This window comes from Myotis daubentonii, chromosome 4 (genome assembly GCF_963259705.1).
Source record: "Myotis daubentonii chromosome 4, mMyoDau2.1, whole genome shotgun sequence".
In the NCBI taxonomy this organism is placed as follows: Eukaryota; Metazoa; Chordata; class Mammalia; order Chiroptera; family Vespertilionidae; genus Myotis; species Myotis daubentonii.
The window spans coordinates 11,003,203-11,023,705 of record NC_081843.1 but is presented as its reverse complement, the minus strand read 5'-3'; the positions used below and the strand labels follow the sequence as shown (position 1 = coordinate 11,023,705).

The 20,503-nt window shown below is 48.8% G+C and overlaps 2 protein-coding genes and 1 pseudogene across 3 annotated transcripts; all 3 read right to left on the bottom strand.

The window, feature by feature from the left end:
• Positions 1–1,841: 1,841 nt before the first annotated feature.
• LOC132232479 (T-complex protein 1 subunit zeta-like) lies at positions 1,842–3,825 on the bottom strand (annotated as a pseudogene).
• Positions 3,826–4,007: 182 nt separating this feature from the next.
• LOC132232801 (syntaxin-12-like) lies at positions 4,008–5,500 on the bottom strand. The gene is given in 1 exon segment (XM_059692407.1): positions 4,008–5,500. A coding segment is annotated over 1 exon segment (828 nt). The 5' UTR covers positions 5,414–5,500; the 3' UTR covers positions 4,008–4,585.
• A 3,355-nt stretch (positions 5,501–8,855) lies between these two features.
• On the bottom strand, positions 8,856–19,968 carry CLN3 (CLN3 lysosomal/endosomal transmembrane protein, battenin). 2 transcript variants are annotated; one of them, XR_009452488.1, is made up of 16 exons: positions 19,726–19,968; positions 19,417–19,550; positions 19,179–19,266; positions 17,306–17,402; positions 15,830–15,901; positions 15,391–15,470; positions 15,198–15,283; positions 14,402–14,474; positions 14,171–14,314; positions 13,063–13,184; positions 12,351–12,397; positions 12,193–12,261; positions 12,045–12,100; positions 11,834–11,927; positions 9,330–9,501; positions 8,856–9,215 (listed from the first exon to the last, which is right to left on the bottom strand). XR_009452488.1 is itself a non-coding variant. In XM_059692458.1 (16 exons), the coding sequence occupies exons 2-16, from the start codon at positions 19,460–19,462 to the stop codon at positions 9,096–9,098; spliced, it is 1,335 nt and encodes a 444-aa protein (XP_059548441.1). In that variant the 5' UTR covers positions 19,463–19,550; positions 19,726–19,942; the 3' UTR covers positions 8,856–9,095. The 2 variants fall into 2 exon arrangements, 1 of the variants encoding a protein (XP_059548441.1); XM_059692458.1 differs by having other exon boundaries at positions 9,330–9,470; positions 19,726–19,942.
• Positions 19,969–20,503: the final 535 nt, after the last annotated feature.

Sequence of the window (20,503 nt, the reverse complement as noted above, 5' to 3'; positions counted from 1 at the left end):
TTATCTTTATTGTTGAAAGTATTACAGATGCCCCTTCCCCCCCCCCCCCCATTGACCCTCTCCACCTTGCTCCCGCCCCATCCCCAGGCCTTCACCATACTATTATCTGTGACAAAGGTTTATTTATTTATTTTTTAAAAAATATTTTTATTGATTTCAGAGAGAAAGGGAGAGGGAGAGAGAGATAGACACATCAATGATAAGAGAGAATCATTGATTGGCTGCCTCCTGCACACCTCACACTGGGCATGTGCCCTGACTGGGAATCCAACTGTGACCTCCTGGTTCATAGGTTGACACTCAACCACTGAGCCACATTGGCTAGGCTCATCATTGATGTTTCTATCTCTCTCTCCCTTTCCCTTCCTCTCTCTAAAAATCAATAATTTAAAAAAAATCAATAAAAACATATATTTTTAAAAATTTAGCAAATAAGGGTAAAATGTATACTCTGAAAACTACAAAGCATTATTGAAAGAAAATAAAGGAGACCTAGCCTGGCTGGTGTGGCTCAGTTGGTTGAGCATCGTCCTGTGCACCAAGAGGTCACTAGTTGGATTCCTGGTCAGGGCACATGTTTGGGTTTAAGGCTCAATCCCCTGCAGGGGGTGTGCAGGAGGCAGCCGATTGATCTCTCTCTCTCTCTCTCTCTCTCTCTCTCTCACTTTTGTCTCTGTCTCTCAAATTAATAAAAAAATATATATTTAAAAAGTTAGTCACTTCATAAAAAATATTAAGTATAAGTACTCGTATACATAGATATAGCAAATATGGTAGAGATAGTAACAGTGAAATATGGGAAACATTGCTAAGCCCACATCAGTTACTTAAAATATAACAATCTGTGCATTTTACTGTATATAAATTGTACCTAAAAAGGACTGTACAACCTGACCAGTGAGCCTCAGTAGTTGAGCATCGACCTATGAACCAGGAGGTTATGGTTCAATTCCTGGTCAGGGCACATGCTTGGGCTGCAGGCTTGATCCCCGGTGGGGAGTGTGCAGGAGGCAGCCGATCAATTATTTTCTCTCATCATTGATGTTTCTCTCTCCCTCTCCTTTCATCTCTGAAATAAATAAAAACATATTTTTAAGAAAGGACTGTACAAAAACATTGGATTCTAGTTAATAATCTGCACACCGAAGCATGCAGAGGGAAGTGTATTCAAGTCGGCCTCCTACTTTTTTTCAAGTTGAACACGTTTATTGCACATTCACTGTAGGCAACTGCCAAGTCCTCAAAATACAGAGCTTATGTTACCTTTGAGGATTACCTTTGAGGTAATGTACCCTTTGAGGACTGCAGAGATCTACCAACTGTATAAAAACAACTTGGTGGAAACAGGTAGGAGAGGATAATTTGAGCGAGAAAAAGATGACACTGGAGGTTTGGGAATGGATCTTTCAGTATAAACAGGGTTCAGAGGTGTGAAAATGTGGTCTACCTAAAGATTTCTTCTCATCTGTCCCTTAGTTTCCATGCCTTCAGCCATTTTCTACCTCTGCCTTCTCTATATTTATTTTTGCCATTTTATACTTGCAGCTCTTTCAACTCCCTTGCCTCTAGTTCATCCATCTTTCTACTCACTACCACTTAACTCTTGCGGGGAGCACTTTAGCAAAGCTACTTCAAAAGCATGAAAAGTCCAATGGAAAGATCCAATAGTTTCACACACAGCAATTCATACTAAGGAAACAGAGATGCTTTCAAAACCTAAATTGCGTAAGTGTTATTTATATTAGCATAAATAAACTTAAATGCTTAATTGGGAACTATTGGATAAATTAAAATACATCTTTAGAAGACATTAAACCATTAAACTTTTTTTTCAGGGAATATTTAATAAGGCAGACAACATGCTTCTCTAACATGTATTTTTATATCACAGAAGCTGATAGAAAGCAAAACATCCTGTTTTGGGTGAAAATGGTCTGCTTTATGTGTATACACTGAAAGCAATTTAAAATGTACTGTAATTATAATTTCAGACTTTGGAATTTGAATAGATGCCAGTGTCCTCTCTTTCTTCATATGGGAAAAGGAAATTGCTTTGAAAATCATTTGAAGCGTGGGCAAAAACTCCACAGCTCTATTTTAGGCTCACTCTGTCGCCTTCACGATTCAGACGATGCAAGGAAAGCTTCAGTTCAACCTTTTAGAGAAGATGCCCTGGCTCGCACGACCTCATCGACGTGGAGAATGGTGGTGGCAATCACAGGGCAGGCGTGACGAAGCTGTGTCCTTTACACAGTCGTTATCCCAGTGCCTACTCTGCTGCTACCACTGGTTCACCTGTGTTCAAGCCCACACCCACAAGTGGACCTGATTCTGGACGTTCTGAGTGTTTCCTGAAGATCAAAACCAGAATTCTGAGCAAGAACCTTGGGAACAATGAGCACATGAGCAGCAGCAAATGCTTGAACTCCAAGCTGGGCCCTGCCCTTTACCCCGGGCTCATGTTTGATCAGGGCTTCTGCCACTGCCACTTCCACTGCATCAGCGCCTGGAGCGACACAGCCATCAATAGCATTTCAACGGCCCTCAAGACATCTCTTATTGCGTCTTTGATTTGAGTGACTGTGCTTACTTGGTCACATTTCTCAGTAAAGGTGAACTTCTCTTCTCCCAAGGGATACTCATAGACAGGTCCTGCATGTCCCCATCGAGTTAGGCCACCAAAAGAATTTAGAGCTGCCCCACCACAAGCAAGAATCAGCCTTTCCATATTTCTCCTCTTAGCTCTGTGCAGCCGCTAAGCCCTCTTTTACAAGAGCATCTAAAGAAAATAGGTCAATTCCCATTTGATTCATAACAACAAATCCTTTATCTGAGTTACCACAGGGTTTCCTTTTCAGTTCTACTATTTTTTATATATATATATTTTATTGAGTTTTTACAGAGAGAAAGGGAGAGAGATAGAGAGTTAGAAACATCGATGAGAGAGAAACATCGATCAGCTGCCTCCTGCACATCTCCCACTGGGGATGTGCCCGCAACCCAGGTACATGCCCTTGACCGGAATCGAACATGGGACCCTTCAGTCCACAGGCCGACGCTCTATCCACTGAGCCAAACCGGTTTCAGCTCAGTTCTACTATTTTTTAACTCTATCTTCAATGAATTTTCCTTCAGTTTTTTTTTTTTAAATGTTTATTTGTATTAAGTGGGTAGAATGGTGCAAGAATGCATCTGGGCTCTTGTTTCCCTACCATTCACATTAGCTTGGTAAACAAAGATTAAGTAACATTAAAGGGATTGGAAGAAATTAATATAAATATATCCAGCGTGGTCAAATCCTCTAATTCACTAAAAGATGAACTGAAATTGTTGGTCCAATTCACATAAATCATGTGAGAGCCTGAAGAAATTACATTCCCAAAAAAAAAAAAAAAAAAAAAAAAGAAATTACATTCCCTTTCACTGTTCTAAACCTGTTAAAAAGGGAAGTGAACAATATTTATATTACAAGACAACAATCTTTTATTGAAACATTTTTTGTCTAAAACTATGCATAGAGAGATTAATTTCTTGTTCATAAAGTTCATAAATTAAGATAAGTCTAATATCACTATTCCAAACCAGTATTATTTACAAAAATGAACCTTTTCTTTGCTCTATCGCCAGGTTCACAGGACTAAATTTTAAACCAACTACAGTCTAGCCTTTCAAATCTTTCTGCCATCAAATGCCCAGTGACCCTTATAAGGGAGGACAGTGTTTTGACAGTAACATCATCATTCACCAGGAATGCAGAATCACAACTGAACAAGAACAAAATGATCAAATCATTCCAAACAATTCCTACTTGCTTTCCAAATGCATGCTTTGTCTAATTATCCCTTTCTAAATAAGCAGGTGGGAAAGGAACTCCTTGGAGTATAGTAATGTCAATTAAATTAATCTCTTCAAAAAGTGAACATGATGGGATAGTGTGTATATGGATGAACTACTGTGGATGACATTAGCAGATAACAAAGTAAACGTTAAACCCACAACTGGCCAGCTCAAATCGATACTTCTCATTTAATCTGGATCACATGTGCAATTCTTACCTTCTAGTTAAATACATTGCCAAAATCTTTCAAAGCAGACAGAGAATAGGCTTCTTACAAATTCAAGTTAAAATGTTAAATAATAAAAATCGCGAGCTTATTATACAGTTTCTGACAGACTCCAATATGCTGGGTGCTAAAAAGTAATTCTATGTCAGTTGCTAGTAAAAAGGTAAATCTTGTATACACATAAAAAGAAATTTACAAACTGTAGTGTCCCTGTTAAAACAAGAATATCTAGAATGGAATTTTCAGTAAATACTTGGGATGAAGGGTAAATCAGAATAGAAGAGAAAGCAAAATCTACATAAATTAATTCCTAATTTGAGAAATCAATAAAATGTATACATAAATTGATAAATACTGTCTCCATAGGTCACTGATTCCAAAGACTGGTTAGTAGTTAGTTTCTAACTAAGTTATTCCAGGACGTTCTGATGTATGCTCTCTTCTGTGATCAGTTTGTTCTGGTAGACTCCAGCAAGCATTTGCCCTTGAAAACAGTTCCGTGGGAGAAAGCTCTGAGGCAATCACTTTCCATAAACTAACCACATAATAAGTCCGAAGATAGCAGCAATCACCGTCAGGACAAGCACCAGGATACAGATCTTCTTGCGAGATTTTCTCTGATAGTAAGCAGCTCGCTGTAACTGATCAGTGGCTCTTTCCACGTGCACCTCTGAGCTTTCCACATTGGCTTCTATGCTATCAATCAGATCACCCTGGTCATGGATCATCATAGCCAAATCTTTAAATATCTGATTGACATCCAAAATGTCAGCCTCCAGCTGCCGAATCGCCGTTTCCCTCTCCTTAATAAGTTCCAGATCCTGCTCGGTGATGGCCACCTCATCCTCCTGGCTTTGCATCTGGTTCCACTCCTCATGGCTGTCAAATGAGACGAGCTGCTCCTCTCTTTGCCTCTCTTCCGCCGAAAGTCGAGATCCAGCTCTTGCTCTGGCAATACTCTCCTTTTCCTTCTCAGACACCTTTCTCTGCACAGCCTGGAAATTGTTCAAGGCTGCAGAGAAGTCATTCATGAGGCGTTCCTTCTGAAGTCTCTGCTGGCGCTGTTCTGAGGTCGATAAGGGGAGGGGCAAGGACCCTAGTTCCTTCAGTTATTCATTTGTTTCCTTGGCAAGCTGATTTGTCGAGTGTTGCAACTGCTGCAGATTTTCCTGTAGCTTGGCGGAGTCCTGCTTAGTTTCTAGTTGGCTCATCAAATTCTTTAGCTGAACAGTGGCTTGGCTGATCCGCTGAATATTGCCGCTGCACGTCTGGATGATGCTGCTGAAGTCCCGAGGCGGGGGCCCCGAGGGCCCCGGGTTCCGGTACATGTCTAAGGGACCGTAGGACATGATGAGGAGCTGAGACGGACTCGCCCTGCACCGCGGTCCCACCGGAAGCAGCCACCAAACCCGACCGCAGGCTGACTGGGAAACCGGGAAGAGCTTCCTTCAGTTTTTACCGTTTCTCTCTTCTGCATTCTTGTAAAAAAAAAAAAAAGCCAGATTTCACTCCCACCCCCCCTCCCCCACCCCATATTCTAATGACACATTGCATTTGAAGATGTATGCATCTTCCACTCGATTTTTCATGTCAGGATGTCATGCCCCACTATCCAAAACAAGACCTGTTATGAAGCTTGTATCAGTTTCAAATTTATGTTTCTGCTCCATGATCTCAATCATTAAGAGGTCAATAGGTTCCTCTTGTTTTTTAATGGTCAAAATGGAGTCAACTACAGCCCCTGCTAAGACATCAGCACGTTCAGCATGACCTTTAGTACATAGAGATGCCTGGCCACATCATGAGTGTTTCTCTGTCCATCTCTTTGCTTACTTACTTTTTTTTTGGTCACAGAGGTAGACAAAACGAGCTGTGAAAGAAGTGAGCCAGCTGCGTGGTTGCAGGAATCAAGTTACAGAGGCAAAAGGGCCCTTGGAGCTTAGGAGAAAGCAAAGGTCCGCGCCTTGAGGGAAGGAAGGGGGAAGGAAAGGGGTGTGTGTGTGTGTGTGTGTGTGTGTGTGTGTGTGTGTGAGAGAGAGAGAGAGAGAGAGAATGAGAAAGAGAACGAGAATCTCTTTGCTTACTTTGACTTGTTCTAAAAACGGAAGTACCTCTTCCTTTGCAGCTTCAAATCCTTGTTATGATTCTGGGTTGAGACCTTCAGACACGTAGAGACCCATCTGTGTTAGCAGTTCTCCAGCGATTAGGACCCTGGAAGTGGTACCATCATCTGGGCTCTCTCCTCTTTGGCTACCAAGGAGGCTGTTGGGTACTGAATTTGCATTTCAGGAAGCAGCACTTGCCATCTTTAATAAGTTTGATGTCCCCAGCACCAGAAACAAGCATCTTCATGGTGCCTTTAGGCCCCAACTTGGTCCTCAGAATGTTCTACAACCCCCAGGCTGTGTTGATGTCAACCGCCAACACTATCTGGGCTTGGGCCACCTCAGTCTTGGGGTGTAAGGTCTTCACAGCTGACCAAGCAGAAGAGTAAGAGACCCGGCGTGAAGAATGCCCAAAGCCAGCTCCCAGCCTCCTACTTTGAAGTGCATTACAAGAATAAGACGGACTGATGGAGAGCTGATGCAGCTACAGCAAAGTGGTCATAGTAGAAGCCAGGGAAAAGGAGGGAAGGAGAGAACCAAGATGGCGGCATAGGCTAACGCCGGAGTTTGCTGCTTTGAACAACTACTTCAAAAGTAAAACTAAAAGACGGAAGGGACCTCACCCAGAACCACAGGAATGCTGGCTGAGTGGAAGTCCTACAACTAGGAGGAAAGAGAAACGCATACGGACATTCAGAGGAGGTGCAGTGCTGAAGTCAAATTCTGAGGTGCGGAGTGCGCGGAGCGGGCTGGCAGCGGAGGGCGCGGTTGTTGTTTTCAATCGGGAGGGAGTCGCAGACTCTGAGCTCCAGATACAGGCGAGTCTTTAGGGACCCAGACTCAAACAGGAGAAGCAGGACTGTCTGGCTTCGGTCAGAGCGAGTGCAGCTTTCCCTCCGAGCTTTGCAGCGGGTGCTGGGACTCAGAGAGGCAGAGCCCCTGGGGACAGGACTGAGAGCCGCCATAACTGCTCTCTCCGGCCCACCCTGTTGATCCTGTGCGACCCGCCCTACCCAAGCCCTGCACGGAGGCATTTGCCGGATAGCCTCAGGCAAAGGCTAAATTAGCACCTCCCTAGAGGACAGTTCTCTCACTGCTGACACAGCTGCTTCTCATAGCCACTTGGCCTGGAGGTCAAACCCTCCCTGGGATTAGCTACAACAATCAAGGTTTAACTATAAGACTGCGAACAAAGACCACTAGGGGGTGCACCAAGGAAGCATAACAAAATGCGGAGACAAAGAAACAGGACAAAATTGTCAAAGGAAGATATAGAGTTCAGAACCACACTTTTAAGGTCTCTCAAGAACTGTTTAGAAGCTGCCGATAAACTTAATGAGATCTACAAGAAAACTAATGAGACCCTCGATGTTATATTGGGGAACCAACTAGAAATTAAGCATACACGGACTGAAATAACGAATATTATACAGACTCCCGACAGCAGACCAGAGGAGCGCAAGAATCAAGTCAATGATTTGAAATGCGAGGAAGCAAAAAACACCCAACGGGGAAAGCAAAATGAAAAAAGAATCCAAAAATGCGAGGATAGTGTAAGGAGCCTCTGGGACAGCTTCAAGCGTAACAACATCAGAATTATAGGGGTGCCAGAAGATGAGAGAGAACAAGATATTGAAAATCTATTTGAAGAAATAATGACAGAAAACTTCCCCCACCTGGTGAAAGAAATGGACTTACAGGTCCAAGAAGCGCGGAGAACCCCAAACAAAAGTAATCCAAAGAGGACCACACCAAGACACATCATCATTAAAATGCCAAGAGCAAAAGACAAAGAGAGAATCTTAAAAGCAGCAAGAGAAAGAAACCGAGTTACCTACAAGGGAATACCCATACGACTGTCAGCTGATTTCTCAACAGAAACTTTGCAGGCCAGAAGGGAGTGGCAAGAAATATTCAAAGTGATGAATACCAAGAACCTACAACCAAGATTACTTTATCCAGCAAAACTATCATTCAGAATTGAAGGTCAGATAAAGAGCTTCACAGATAAGGAAAAGCTAAAGGAGTTCATCACCACCAAACCAGGATTATATGAAATGCTGAAAGGTATCCTTTAAGAAGAGGAAGAGGAAGAAAAAGGTAAAGATACAAATTATGGACAACAAATATGCATCTATCAACAAGTGAATCTAAGAATCAAGTGAATAAATAATCTGATGAACAGAATGAACTGGTGATTATAATAGAATCAGGGACATAGAAAGGGAATGGACTGACTATTCTTGGGGGGGAAAGGGGTGTGGGAGATTCGGGAAGAGACTGGACAAAAATCGTGCACCTATGGATGAGGACAGTGGGTGGGGAGTGAGGGCGGAGGGTGGGGCGGGAACTGGGAGGAGGGGAGTTATGGGGGGGAAAAAAAAGGAACAAATGTAATAATCTGAACAATAAAGATTTAATTAAAAAAAAAAAAAAAGAAGCCAGGCAGTACCTATGTGAGTGCTCACTGCACAAATTCTTTCAGCTTCCCTGCGTGTTTGAAACTTACATGCTGGAGAAAAATGTGTATAGACTGCCTCATAGTGAGTGAGCGAATTAATAAGCCTGAAAGACTAGGCAGAAATCTGCTGAAATGTTGTCTTTACACTCTCCTGTATATACTCCAAAGTGGGCTGGCATTCCTTTTATAATAAACTTTTTTTCAAGAAGGAAAATGGCACCAGAATCAATCGATAAATATAGGCATTTATTCCAAGGGCATAACGCCCAGAAGAAAGTCCCCGAGATCAGTGTGGAGTGGGAGAAAGCTGCTGCCCCCTGACCAAGGGCGGACGGAACCCGGTGCTTCTCTACAGCCCAGCTGTGCCGGGAAGTCCAGGGGCAGAGCTCATGGCCGGGCCCTGGGCTGTGGGCCCGGGGTCTGGCCTGCCCATCTGCCAGCGCGTCCTGTGTCCCAAGCCCAGCGTCAGGAGAGATGGCAGAGGAAGTCGTGCAGGGGCAGGGCCAGGAGCCCTGACAGGGAGATCCCCAAGGTGTCGGACACACAGGCGGTTGCCATGGCAAATTCCCGGTGCTCGTCACTGGTCTGGGGGACGGGGGGGAGGGGGCAGGGAGCAGGGGTGAGGCTTCCGTTCTCCACACCCCTGCCCTGGCTTTCCCCAGAAAGGCCACCCACAGCCCTCGCCGGACGGGTGCTGACCTCCAGGGCGATGTTGTGGAAGGTGTTCACGTAGGCAGCACCCCCCAGGAGCCCCTCATACAGAACGACCAGGAAGACGATGTAGATGCTCGGAAGGAAGCTCAGCAGTACGTCCGCCAGCAGGAAGACCAGGTTGAAGCACTGTGGGTGCAGGTGGAGGGCAGGGCTGAGCCTGGACTCGAGGCAGGAGGAAGGGAGGCTGCCATCCCTCCCGTGGCCCCAGTTCTTGGAGACACTGATGAGGGAGAGGGCTGGCAGGCTGGGATTGAATCCCAACATCCAGCCGGCCTACCAGACCCTGGGATCTGGGTCACGCCTTCTCTCTACCCTATCCCACATCCCAGACCCCATGGGTCCCCTCTCTGGCCCCTTTGCTCACGTCACTCCTACTCCCTGGAATGCCATTCCACCTCCCCTCACGTGGGATCCCTTTGCCACTGTCCAGAGCTCAGCGTGGACCAGGGTCATTTACTCCTGTGACCTCATTCCTCCTCCCAAGGGCTCCCTGAATAGTTTCCCCCATTGAGGCTACGGTTAGGCCAGTGGTTCTCAATGGGGCTTGATTTGCTGCCCACAGGACGTTTGGCAATGTCTGGAGATCTTGGTTGTCACAACTGGGAATGGAGGCTGCTATTGGCATCTAACGGGTGGAGGCCAGAGGGGCCGGACAGCCCACCACAAAGAATGATGTGGCCCAGCGCTGAGGTGGACACACACCAGCTTAGCCGTTCCCACCTCATTTAGGAAGCTTCTCTGACCCCGCCCGAGGGTGTAGGTCCCTCCTCAGTGCCCCGGCCCCTCAGGGGATCCCAGTGTCCCCTCCGGAGTGCAGGGTTGTCACCAGGGTGGTTCACGGCTTGATGCACATGAGGGTCACCCACAGGCCTCACCCTTAGAGGTCCTAATTCATTCCGTCTGAGCAAGGCTCAGGAATCTGCATTTAAAAAAACACTCTGGTAATACTAACGTGACCTGTGAAACACTGCAAACACTTTCATCTGCGGCGTTAGGCTATACGCTTTCTGTAATGGAAGTAAATGATTATATGCCCCTATTTCTACAAAGCAGCCTTGGTTGAAATTATAACTAAAGTCATAAACTACACATCAGCAGCATCTAATGAAGAACCCTGAGTTAAGATGTATTAACACAACAATTTGGGCCTTTGGTTCTACAGAGCCCTGGGCTGGCGGTACTGCTTCAATAAATGAAGAAGAAAGTTAGAGGATATTGGCATGCTGTTGCCATAAGGTTAAAGTGTAATCTATACTTATTCTAGATCTTGTTATGGATTTAAGTACATTAAAAAGGGCAAAGGACATTCCTATAGTAATTGAAAGTTTATTTTAATAGTTACCTACGGGCCTATAGAAACAATACATGCTGATTATGTAAAAGCACTTTTCTTAGCCCAGCTGGAGCGGCTCAGTTGGTTGGAGTGATGTTCTGTACACCAAAAGGTTTCAGGGGCAGGTTCGACCCCAGTCAGAGCACATACAGAAAACAGCCAATCAGTGTTTCTCTCTCACACTGATGTTTGTTTCTCTCTCCCTTCCTCTCTCTAAGCATGTCATTGGGTGAGGATTTTTAAAAAAGTGCTTTTGTTAGACTGTTGTAGGGAAAGGTGTTTGTTTTCTTAAAGCTGTAGATTACTTTTGTCATGGGTAGTTGAATTTGCTCACCAGCCTTGAGACATACAATCTGTTGAGTACAATGTCACTGATCCTATATAATAAAAAGCTAATATGCAAATTGACCGAATGGCAGAATGACCGGGCGCTATGATGCGCACTGACCACGAGGGGGCAGGCGCTCAATGCAGGAGCTGCCCCTGGTGGTCAGTGCGCTCCCACAGGGGGAGCACTGCTTAGCCCGAAGCCAGGTTCATGCTGGCGAGCGCAGAGGTGGTGGCAGGAGCCTCTCCTGCCTCCATGGAAGCTCTAAGGATGTCTAACTGCCGGCTTAGGCCTGCTCCCTGCCTAAGCCATCAGTGGACATCCCCCAAGGGCTCCTGGACTGCGAGAGGGCGCAGGCTGGGCTGAGGGACCCCCTGAGTGCATGAATTTTGTGCACCAGGCCTCTAGTTCTATTATAATTAACCATGCAGAGTAAAAGAACTGTGCATTTTCTTATTGTTAGAAATGCTATTTGAAGGCCTGTGTCTCTGCATGAGGCTTGTGCAAATAATCATGATGTAAGTGATTCTAACTGATTGAGACACAGTATAAAGTCCTGTTCTTTCATTCCTCTTCTCATCTCTATTTCTTACAACTACCCTGAGAAGTAGATGGTGGCCATGCCTGATTTCTAGATCAGGAAAACAGAAATTGGTTTGGAGACCTGCCCTATGTCACACAGCTACTGAGTACAGGAGCTGGGATTTACATCAGCTTTGCCTGGCTCCGAGGACACACTGGACACGCAGCTCTGATGGCCTTCTGTTCCTGTGCTTGGAGAAGCTGGGAGTGAAGGTGGGAATGGAGTGGAGGCCAGGGGCCTCGTACCTGCAGCAGGGCCAGGGCCCATGTGAACTGGATGCGAAAGCAGCGAAGAGAGGAGCGGGAGGCAAAGACGCCGGCCTGGTACAGCATCTGGTACCTGAGATGGGGCAGGGAGGAGGAGGAAGCCCTCTGGTGCCCACTCACATGGCAGCCCCTCCTACCCCAGGCCCACGCGGCAGACTGCCCGTCCTGCCACCCTCCTCACTGCTCTCACCAGCGGTACTGCTGAGCGTGACTCAGGGACGTGTTCCGGAAGAAGAGGAGCTCAAACTGCAGCAAAGACCAGACAGGGAGATGAATGGGGACACGTGGGCCCCCACCTCGATCTCTATTCCCACACCCCTCCCGGTGCCCTCACTCACAAGCCCCTGATTGATGAAGTACTCAGCAAAGTAGACCAGGACCAACGGGAGGATGTAACACTGCAGGCCCTGGAAGAGCCAGAAGACATAACGTACGTGGTTGGCTGGGAGACGGGCACTGGCCACGGGCGGGGACGGGCCCCAGCCACCGTCCATACCTTGAACACAGTCCACTTCTCCTGAAGGGAGAGGCCTGGGCTGGAGTCTGCAGAGGAGCAGGGAGAGAAGGGCAGGTGAGGTTGGCATACGGGCTCCGCCAAGGGGTGCTGCTGGGAAAGAATCAACCCGCCAACGTGGACTTGTACACTTAAAATGGTCAAACTGGTCAACTTCATGTTATGTGCATTTCACCATGGTTAAAAAAAAGACAAGGCCTCTTCCTGGCTCTTGTACAGTTTGATGGCTGTCTGCCTCCACCCCAGCCACACTGGCCCTTCTTTCTGTTTCTTGAACATCCCGGCTTATTCCCACAGCACTTACTGCTCCCCCTGCCTGGAACCTGCTCTCGCGGATGTCCACGGGGCTGAGGCCTTGTCTATCAAATTTCAGCCCAATGACACCTCCTCAAAGAGTCCTTCACTGACCACCTTCTCTAAGCAGAACTCTCCACTTCCCCCAGTCGTCATTTTCTAGCACATCACTGCCTTCCAGCACTTACCAATATGTTTCTGATTCCGTTGTTTACGAGTCGGCCTCATTTCCTCATCTTACTCACCACGCACCCCCGTGACGGGAGGGTCTGGCACACAGTAAGTCCCCAATGAGTATTTCCTGACTAGCTGACTGCGGTCGGCTCTCACGCATCCCCTTCCCCTTCCCACGGTGCACTGTGGGGAGGAAGCCTAAATGAGGACCTCCTGTGTCTCTGACCTGGCTTCCACTCGGGGGCCTCGGGCGCCTCGCTGCTCATCAGGGGCTGCCGAGCTGCCCTCTCTGCCTCTTCTTCCCCTCCAGGGTCCTGGGGCCCGGGCGATGTGAGCAAAAAGAAATAGCTAGGAGTAGGTGGAAGGAGAGAAGGACCAAGAGCCTCTGTCAGCGGGGAGAGGCACCCCACTCCCATCCTGTGCCAGAGCCCCAACTGTAGAAACATGCTTTCTTCCCTGGAGCTGGAACTTGTCTCCTTGTTGCTTCGACCGGGGCCTTCGCCTGACTCCTGGCCCACACTACGCCAGCCAGCTGTTTGCTTAACATACTCCTCTAATGGCTGCTCTAGCTACCGCTTATTGTGTGTTCATTCTGTGCTAGGCCAGAACCTCCCAAACTTCACTTATGTTTTGTCTTCATGCTGTTTGCCACATCCACGTTCCTCCTGTGTATAATACGTTTTACTTAATGCGTTCCTTCAGTTGATTCCCTTTTTCTATCTACATGGCCTTGTCCTAAGCAATAATCTGTGAAATCACACCTTTGATTGACTGGTTAAATTTTTTTTCCAAATACACATCAAATTAATCAAGTCCACCCTCAAGTCACCTTGGGAACCACACTGTACTGGATGCTTCACACACATCGCCTTGCAGGGAAGCAAGGAGAATGGCCACCGTTTGAGACATGGGAACACGGAGGGTCAGAGAGATAAAGCAGCTTGTCCCATCCCACACGGCTAACATGTGGCGGCTCCAGGCTCAAATCCAGGCCTGTCAGAGTCTAGGCCAGCCGTGGGCAAACTACGGCCCGCGGGCCGGATCCGGCCCGTTTGAGATGAATAAAACAAACAAACAAAAAAAGACCGTACCCTTTTATGTAATGATGTTTACTTTGAATTTATATTAGTTCACACAAACACTCCATCCATGCTTTTGTTCCGGCCCTCCGGTCAAGTTTAAGAACCCATTGTGGCCCTCGAGTCAAAAAGTTTGCCCACCCCTGGTCTAGAACCTACATCCCTCATAACAAGGCTGAAGGGATCTGAGGATTCGGATCCTGATCTAGTTTTGTCTCCTCAAACCCCTCTTCCTCCCAGCCCCGCACAGCTTACCTGGCCAGCAGCAAGGCGGGGATGCCCAGCATGGACAGCAGGGTGTGCTGGGGGGAGAGGCCCACCTGGGTGAGGCCCAGGTAGGACAATGCCCCCAGCAGCCCTGCTCCTCCAGTACCTGAGGACCACCAGGAGATCACAGCCCTGAGGAGGAGGACACTGGGGCACTAAGAGGGACCAACGCCAGCGGTGGGAACTCCTCTCCCCACTCCCCGCTCCCCGCCTGCTTACCTGGGGTAGAAGGCGGTGAGTGAGAGGAAGGTGACCTCCCCCAGGCCTGATGAGATGCTAGCCAAGACCACACCTGGGGGGAGGACAAGCACGACAGTGGCCATACTTAGCCTTTCCCCATACCCCAATCCCTGGCGGTGTCTGGCTATGGCCTCCTCTGCATCAGCTCAGAGGGGCTAAAAACAGATCCCTGGATGGGCGGGGCTCCGGATCTGAAGTAGAACCAAACCCTCCTCTGAATGCCCTCTCACAGGGAATGAATGGCACTAACACCCACTGTCATCAAACCAGGAGCAAAAACTCATCCTGGACGCCTCCTCCACCCGCGATGGAGTCTTGGTTCCTCTGCCCAGCTCCATCTCCATCGCCATCTAATCCAGCGGTTCTCAACCTGTGGGTCGCGACCCCTTTGGCGGTCAAACGACCCTTTCACAGGGGTCGCCTAAGACCATCCTGCATATCAGATATTTACATGACGATTCCTAACAGTAGCAACATTACAGTTATGAAGTAGCAACGAAAATAATCTTATGGCTGGGTCACAACATGAGGAACTGTATTTAAAGGGCCAGAAGGTGGAGAACCACTGACCTAATCCATCCATTTCCTCTCATGTCCCACCCCACCTACCCCTCCAAATTGACCTCATCTCTCATCTTCTTCTTGAGCAGTCCTAGCAGCTTCTGAGGGTTACAAAAATAATCTCTTCCCTTTGCAGAGTTGGGGTGACTACTCCCACAAATGCTCTGTTGCCTTTCCTCTGGGCCCCCCACCTGACACAAAATCTCATGCTCACCACACAGGCTGGTCACCACCGAGTGGGAAAATGCAACCAGGATGAAGCTTCCAGCTGCACAAACCCCACTGAAGAGAACCCGGGGGCTGAGGGGGAGGGGAGGGAAGGGCAAGGTCAGCTTCGCCCTCACCTCCTTTGCCCTCCCAGCCTCCTCCCAGACCCCAGCCCCCCTCCTCCTGCCCCTGCCCCCCACCTGTAGGGCAGCAGATGAAGGCCAAGGGGAGCCAGCAATTTGATGACGAGCGTGGGGAGGATGTCTGCCAGGAGCACCGCCTGGGACAGGAGGACAGAGTGAGGCCCCAGACCTTCCCCGGGACAAACCTCTGAACCAACTGGCCAAGGGGACCTGCGACAGGCTCTGAATTCAGATCTGGGTTCAAGTCCCAGCTCTGCTGCTCCTTAGCTGTGTGTCAGGTATTCACATTCTCTGACTCCAGTTTCCTCATCTGGAAAATGGGGATGGTTACAGTGCCTAGCGCACAGTACTGCTATGTGGATGAAATGAGCCAATATTAGCTACACACAGGAAGGGCTCAGGGAATGGCAGTCTTAATGATTATAACTAGGACAGTCCCAGCTGGATGCCGAGGGGGTGGGGCCGGGGGTCAGGGGAGGACCCGATGGGTACTCACAGCTGTGGAGACAGAGTTGCAGTCAAAGCGAGATGAGTTATTGTGGGGGGTGGGGGCTGGGCCTGGGTCTACCTGATGGGAAAGAAGGAAGTGTTTCACCCAGGGAGGCAAGAGGGTAGCCCAGTGGTCGGCAAACTCATTCGTCAGCGGAGCCAAATATCAACAGGACAACGATTGACATTTCTTTTGAGAGCCAAATTTTTTAAACTTAAACTATATAGGTAGGTACATTGTTATTAACTTAATGAGGGTACTCCTAAGCTGGCCTTGGCTAAAAACGTCCTCAATCTGATTGAGGTACGTTCGCTGAGGTCGACCCCTTTCAACTCTCCCATCCACACTCGTCCTGTATACTTGTTCCATCTATCTCCTTTCCGAAAACCGACTTCTGCGCACGGGCCACAAAGTTTCAATCGCACTGTACGTGTGCGCCTGCACATGGTATTTTGTGGAAGAGCCACACTCAAGGGGCCAAAGAGCCGCATGTGGCTCACGAGCCGCGGTTTGCTGACCACTGGGGTAGACAAACAGGGCCTGGCTCTAGTCTCAGCTCTGCTCTGACTTGAAAGATGGTCTTGCGTCAGCACTGACCTCCTGGACCTCAGTTTCTCTGTGTGCACAATGGGAAGGAGGAGGTTTCCATAGAATGGCCCCCTGGCCAAAGATGGCCCTGTAAATAGACTTAATTGGGGAACACATTCAGGAACTTTTATTAAAAAATGTGGGTTTCGCCCTAACTGGTTTGGCTAAGTGGCTAGAGCATCGGCCTGCGGACTGAAGGGTCCCAGGTTCGATTCCAGTCAAGGGCATGTATCTTGGTTGCGGGCACATCCCCAGTAGGAGGTGTGCAGGAGGCAGCTGATCGATGTTTCTCTCTCATCAATGTTTCTAACTCTCTCTCCCTTCCTCTCTGTAAAAAATCAATAAAATATATTTTTTAAAAAATGTGGGTTTCCAGAAAATCTGATCTTGAACCAAATTCCTTGTTGGACCTGCAAGGTGGCAGCTGCTCCCCTTGGGCATGTGCCCTCGAGATCCTCACAGACAAGAGGTTCTTAACCAGAGGTGATTAGCTCCCACAGGAACATCTGGCAATGTCTGGAGACATTCCTGATTGTCACAGCTGGAGGGCAGAGGGTGCTATTGGCATCTGGCAAAGAGGCCAGGGATGCTGCTAAAGACCCAACAATGCACAGGCCAGGCCCACAACAAAGAATTATCCAGCCCAAATGTTAACAGTGTGAGGGTTAAGAATCTGCCAGAGACCCTGGTCCTACCCCGCCAACACCTGAGTGTGTACACCTGGCACCAACTGACTCTTAAAGACCCTTCCTGCTCTGAGATCGGGGAGACTGGGAGCTTGAGCCCCTTGCCCCACCCCTTGGCTACCCTTCTATGAGTGTTTCAAGGGCGCTTCTGCCCCAGGTGAGTCCCTCGTCTCTTCCCACAGAGGTGAAGGTGGAGAGGGTCACTTACATGGCTTTGGTTTCCAGATGCCCTCTTGTGGCTGAGGATGTCATGAGCAGCACTGAGCATCACCACGTAAGAGAAGTTGTTGCAAAGGCCCAAGAGCCTGGAGTGAGGACAGATTTCCCCCGCATTTACTGAGATATAATGGACATATTAGAACAGATCTTAACCTCCTTTCAGGCCTACAATCTAACCGCAATCCTAGCTCCAATCCTCCCCTTTCCTTCAATCAAGCTCCCACTTTTTTCTCTATCACCAGACCTCATCTCCATTCAGTGTTAGGGTTGGAAATACGGGCTTTGGGATCACAGAGTTGGGTTCACATCTAATCTCCCAGACTTCTCCCAGGAAGAGGAGAGAGTCATCCTTGATGACGGTTCCTCTGAGCTCCCCCCAGTTCCTGGGGCATTTCTCATCCACTGAGCCTCTGTCTCGGATGCGCTGTGGGTCAGTAGGAAGCTCCTGGGGCTTGAAACCAAGGGCTATGTTCAGGCCCCAAGTCTGCTGCTTCCTACTTGTGTGGCCTCGGTCTACTCATGAGTCAAGCGGCGATACAAATTTCTCTTCCACCTGGAGCAGTTCCGGAAAGGTCAAAACAAGATAATACCGAAGTCCGTTATGATCCATGGAGGATCTTGTTTGCTCACGTTCATCCCCCAGAGCAGCACTCAGTGATGGGAATGGAACTGGGCCCAGCGCCAGAGGTTTCATGCGTCCTTTTCACAAGCCCATGAAGGGGGACTATTGCTCTTCCCATTTCACTGCTGAGATACTGAGACTCAGAGAGGCTATGCGACCAGAGTTACATGGGAAGTCACTTCCAACCCAATCTGCCACCCAAGTCCTCGATGTTTAGGTGGTGCCAGGAGGATTTTTCAGCACTTAAAGTAATTTTAGGAGGCAGATGGATGCTCTTATAAAAAGTGCCCAGCCCTTGTGGCTTAGTGGTTAAGCGCTGACCCATGAAACAAGAGGTCACAGGTTTGATTCCTGGTCAGGGCTCAATCCCCAGTAGGGGGCATGTAGGAGGCAGGCGATCAATGATGTTTCTCTCTCTCTCTCTCCCCCTCTCCCTTCCTTTCTCTCAAAAAATCAATAAAAAATATATTTAAAAAGTAGCAATGCACTTATTTAAGTGTGCATTAGGAAAATGTTGGCTTTCCATAGAGTAGTGATTTAAAGTTTTCTTTAAGCCGAAACCGGTTTGGCTCAGTGAATAGAGAGTCGGCCTGCCGACTGAAAGGTCCCGGGTTCGATTCCGGTCAAGGGCATGTACCTAGGTTGCGGGCACATCCCCAGTAGGAGATGTGCAGGAGGCAGCTGATCGATGTTTCTCTCTCATCGATGTTTCTGACTATCTCTCTCCTTTCCTCTCTGTAAAAAATCAATTAAAAAAAATATATATATAAAAAAATACATATATTGCCCTGGCCGGGTTGCTCAGTGGTTAGATGTCAGCCAGCAGAGGGAAGGGTGGGTGAGTGCGGGAGGCAACCAATCCCTGTGTCTCTCTCACCCCGATGCTTTTCTCTCTCTCCTTTCTCCCTCCCTTCCACTCTAGGAATCAATGGGAAAAATATCCCCAGATAAGGATGAAAAGAAAAACCCCAAAACGTATATTTATGAATGTAAAGGCTTAATTGATTGGAATAGAAACAAGTAAGTAATCCCACAGGTGGTATGAGGATCTGGCCAAAACGTTAAGGTGGTAAGTAAATGAGTTAAATTTGGGAAATTTACACATTGCCTCAGGCAAACCAAGTGGTTCAGTAAATATCTGTGGATTCAGCTCCCTTTCCAACTCTCTACTCCCCTCTTTCCTCCGGTGGCCTCCCTCTTCCAGCCCCTTTTCACTCTGTTGAGCTCTTGGGCCACTCACCAGAAGCCCATCGCGTTCTTCCAATGGGCGCCCTGCCGGTCCGGCGGCGGGGGCCGAGGTTCCCGAGGTTCCTGGGCCGTCACCTCTCCTGCGAGGGCGAGAGAAGGCATGACCCCCCACCCTCTCAGGGGTAGGGTGACCCCACGGCGTCCTCCGGGTGGCGCCTGCTCCGCTCCGGAGCTGTCAGGGGGGTCCCGGCCAGAGGCAGTCGCTCCAGCGCGGGGGCCGCAGTACTCACCCTCGGAGTCTGAAAGGCGTCGCTGCGAGCCCGCGCTGCCTCCCATGGCATCAAGTTCAGGGTCCCCAGGGGTCCAAAGTCAGCGCACGTTCGGAGTCGGCTCCGATGGGACAGGGACCGGGAGGGTCTGTGCCCTGTGAGAAGGGTCAACGTCCCACTGCTGGTCCCCGCTGCGCTTCTCTGCTGCGCCCCCCGAAATCCACTACGCAAAGCCGGGGATCCATCTCCGGCTCACCCACGCCCCACCACGCCCCACCCGCCCGACTCCGCCCCCGCCCCTCTAAAGCAGGGGGTCCCTGCAGCCTGTACCTTTAAGAGCAGCTGAACATTCCGCACCGCGGAGCAGCAGGTCGGCGAGTCACGTGACGGCGCCGGCGGGTTCCCCCATCACGTGCTCGGACGTCCTCACCACTTCCGGGTTTCCTCTCTATCTTCGCTGCAGGCCTCGCCAGCTCCGGGGTGTGGGGCCGAGAGAGGCCAGGAGAACCCTGGAACCGCTGGTTTAAAACTGCAGTGGGCGGGATCAGCACGAAGAGCCCTGACGTTAGATGAACGGCGCCCGCGGCCGCGGCGGGTCTTGTGCCAACACTCATCATGGCTGCGCGCGGCTTCAGCGCCCGCGGCCCTCACCTGCCAGAAACAAATATGGCCGCCGGCGACTCGTTTCAGCCACGACCGTTTCTGGCCGGGAACAAAGACGGACAGCTGCAGGCCGTTCTTATTCCTTTCTGTTGTCCTGACATTGCTTTAGAAACGGAATGTAATGGTAACAGCCGCCTAAGAGAACGTCATGAAGTATTTATGGGCAGTATCCAAGGCGTTAAGAGGTCCCTTTACCAAATCATTCTAGAACCAAAGAATATCACAGGAGTGATCTCATCCCCTTTATCTAAGTAGGAATTTAGGAAGTGGGGCTCCAGAAGCGGATTAGAGGAAGAGGTGGAGATCAATGCCACTTCATATAGTCCCAAATAAGGAGGGATTGTCTCACCTTCCTCTAGATCAGCGGTTCTCAACCTGTGGGTCGCGACCCCCTTGGGGGTCAAACGACCCTTTCATAGGGGTCGCCTAAGACCATCGGACAACA

Excerpts from the sequence above, each read along its gene's own strand:
- CLN3 (XM_059692458.1), bottom strand. The coding sequence starts at position 19,462 with ATGGGAGGCAGCGCGGGCTCGCAGCGACGCCTTTCAGACTCCGAGG. Across the intron at positions 19,267-19,416 it reads ACGCCTTTCAGACTCCGAGG|GAGAGGTGACGGCCCAGGAA; the intron begins GTGAGTACTGCG and ends TCGCCCTCGCAG. Across the intron at positions 15,902-17,305 it reads CATCTGGAAACCAAAGCCAT|GTAGACCCAGGCCCAGCCCC; the intron begins GTAAGTGACCCT and ends CTTTCCCATCAG.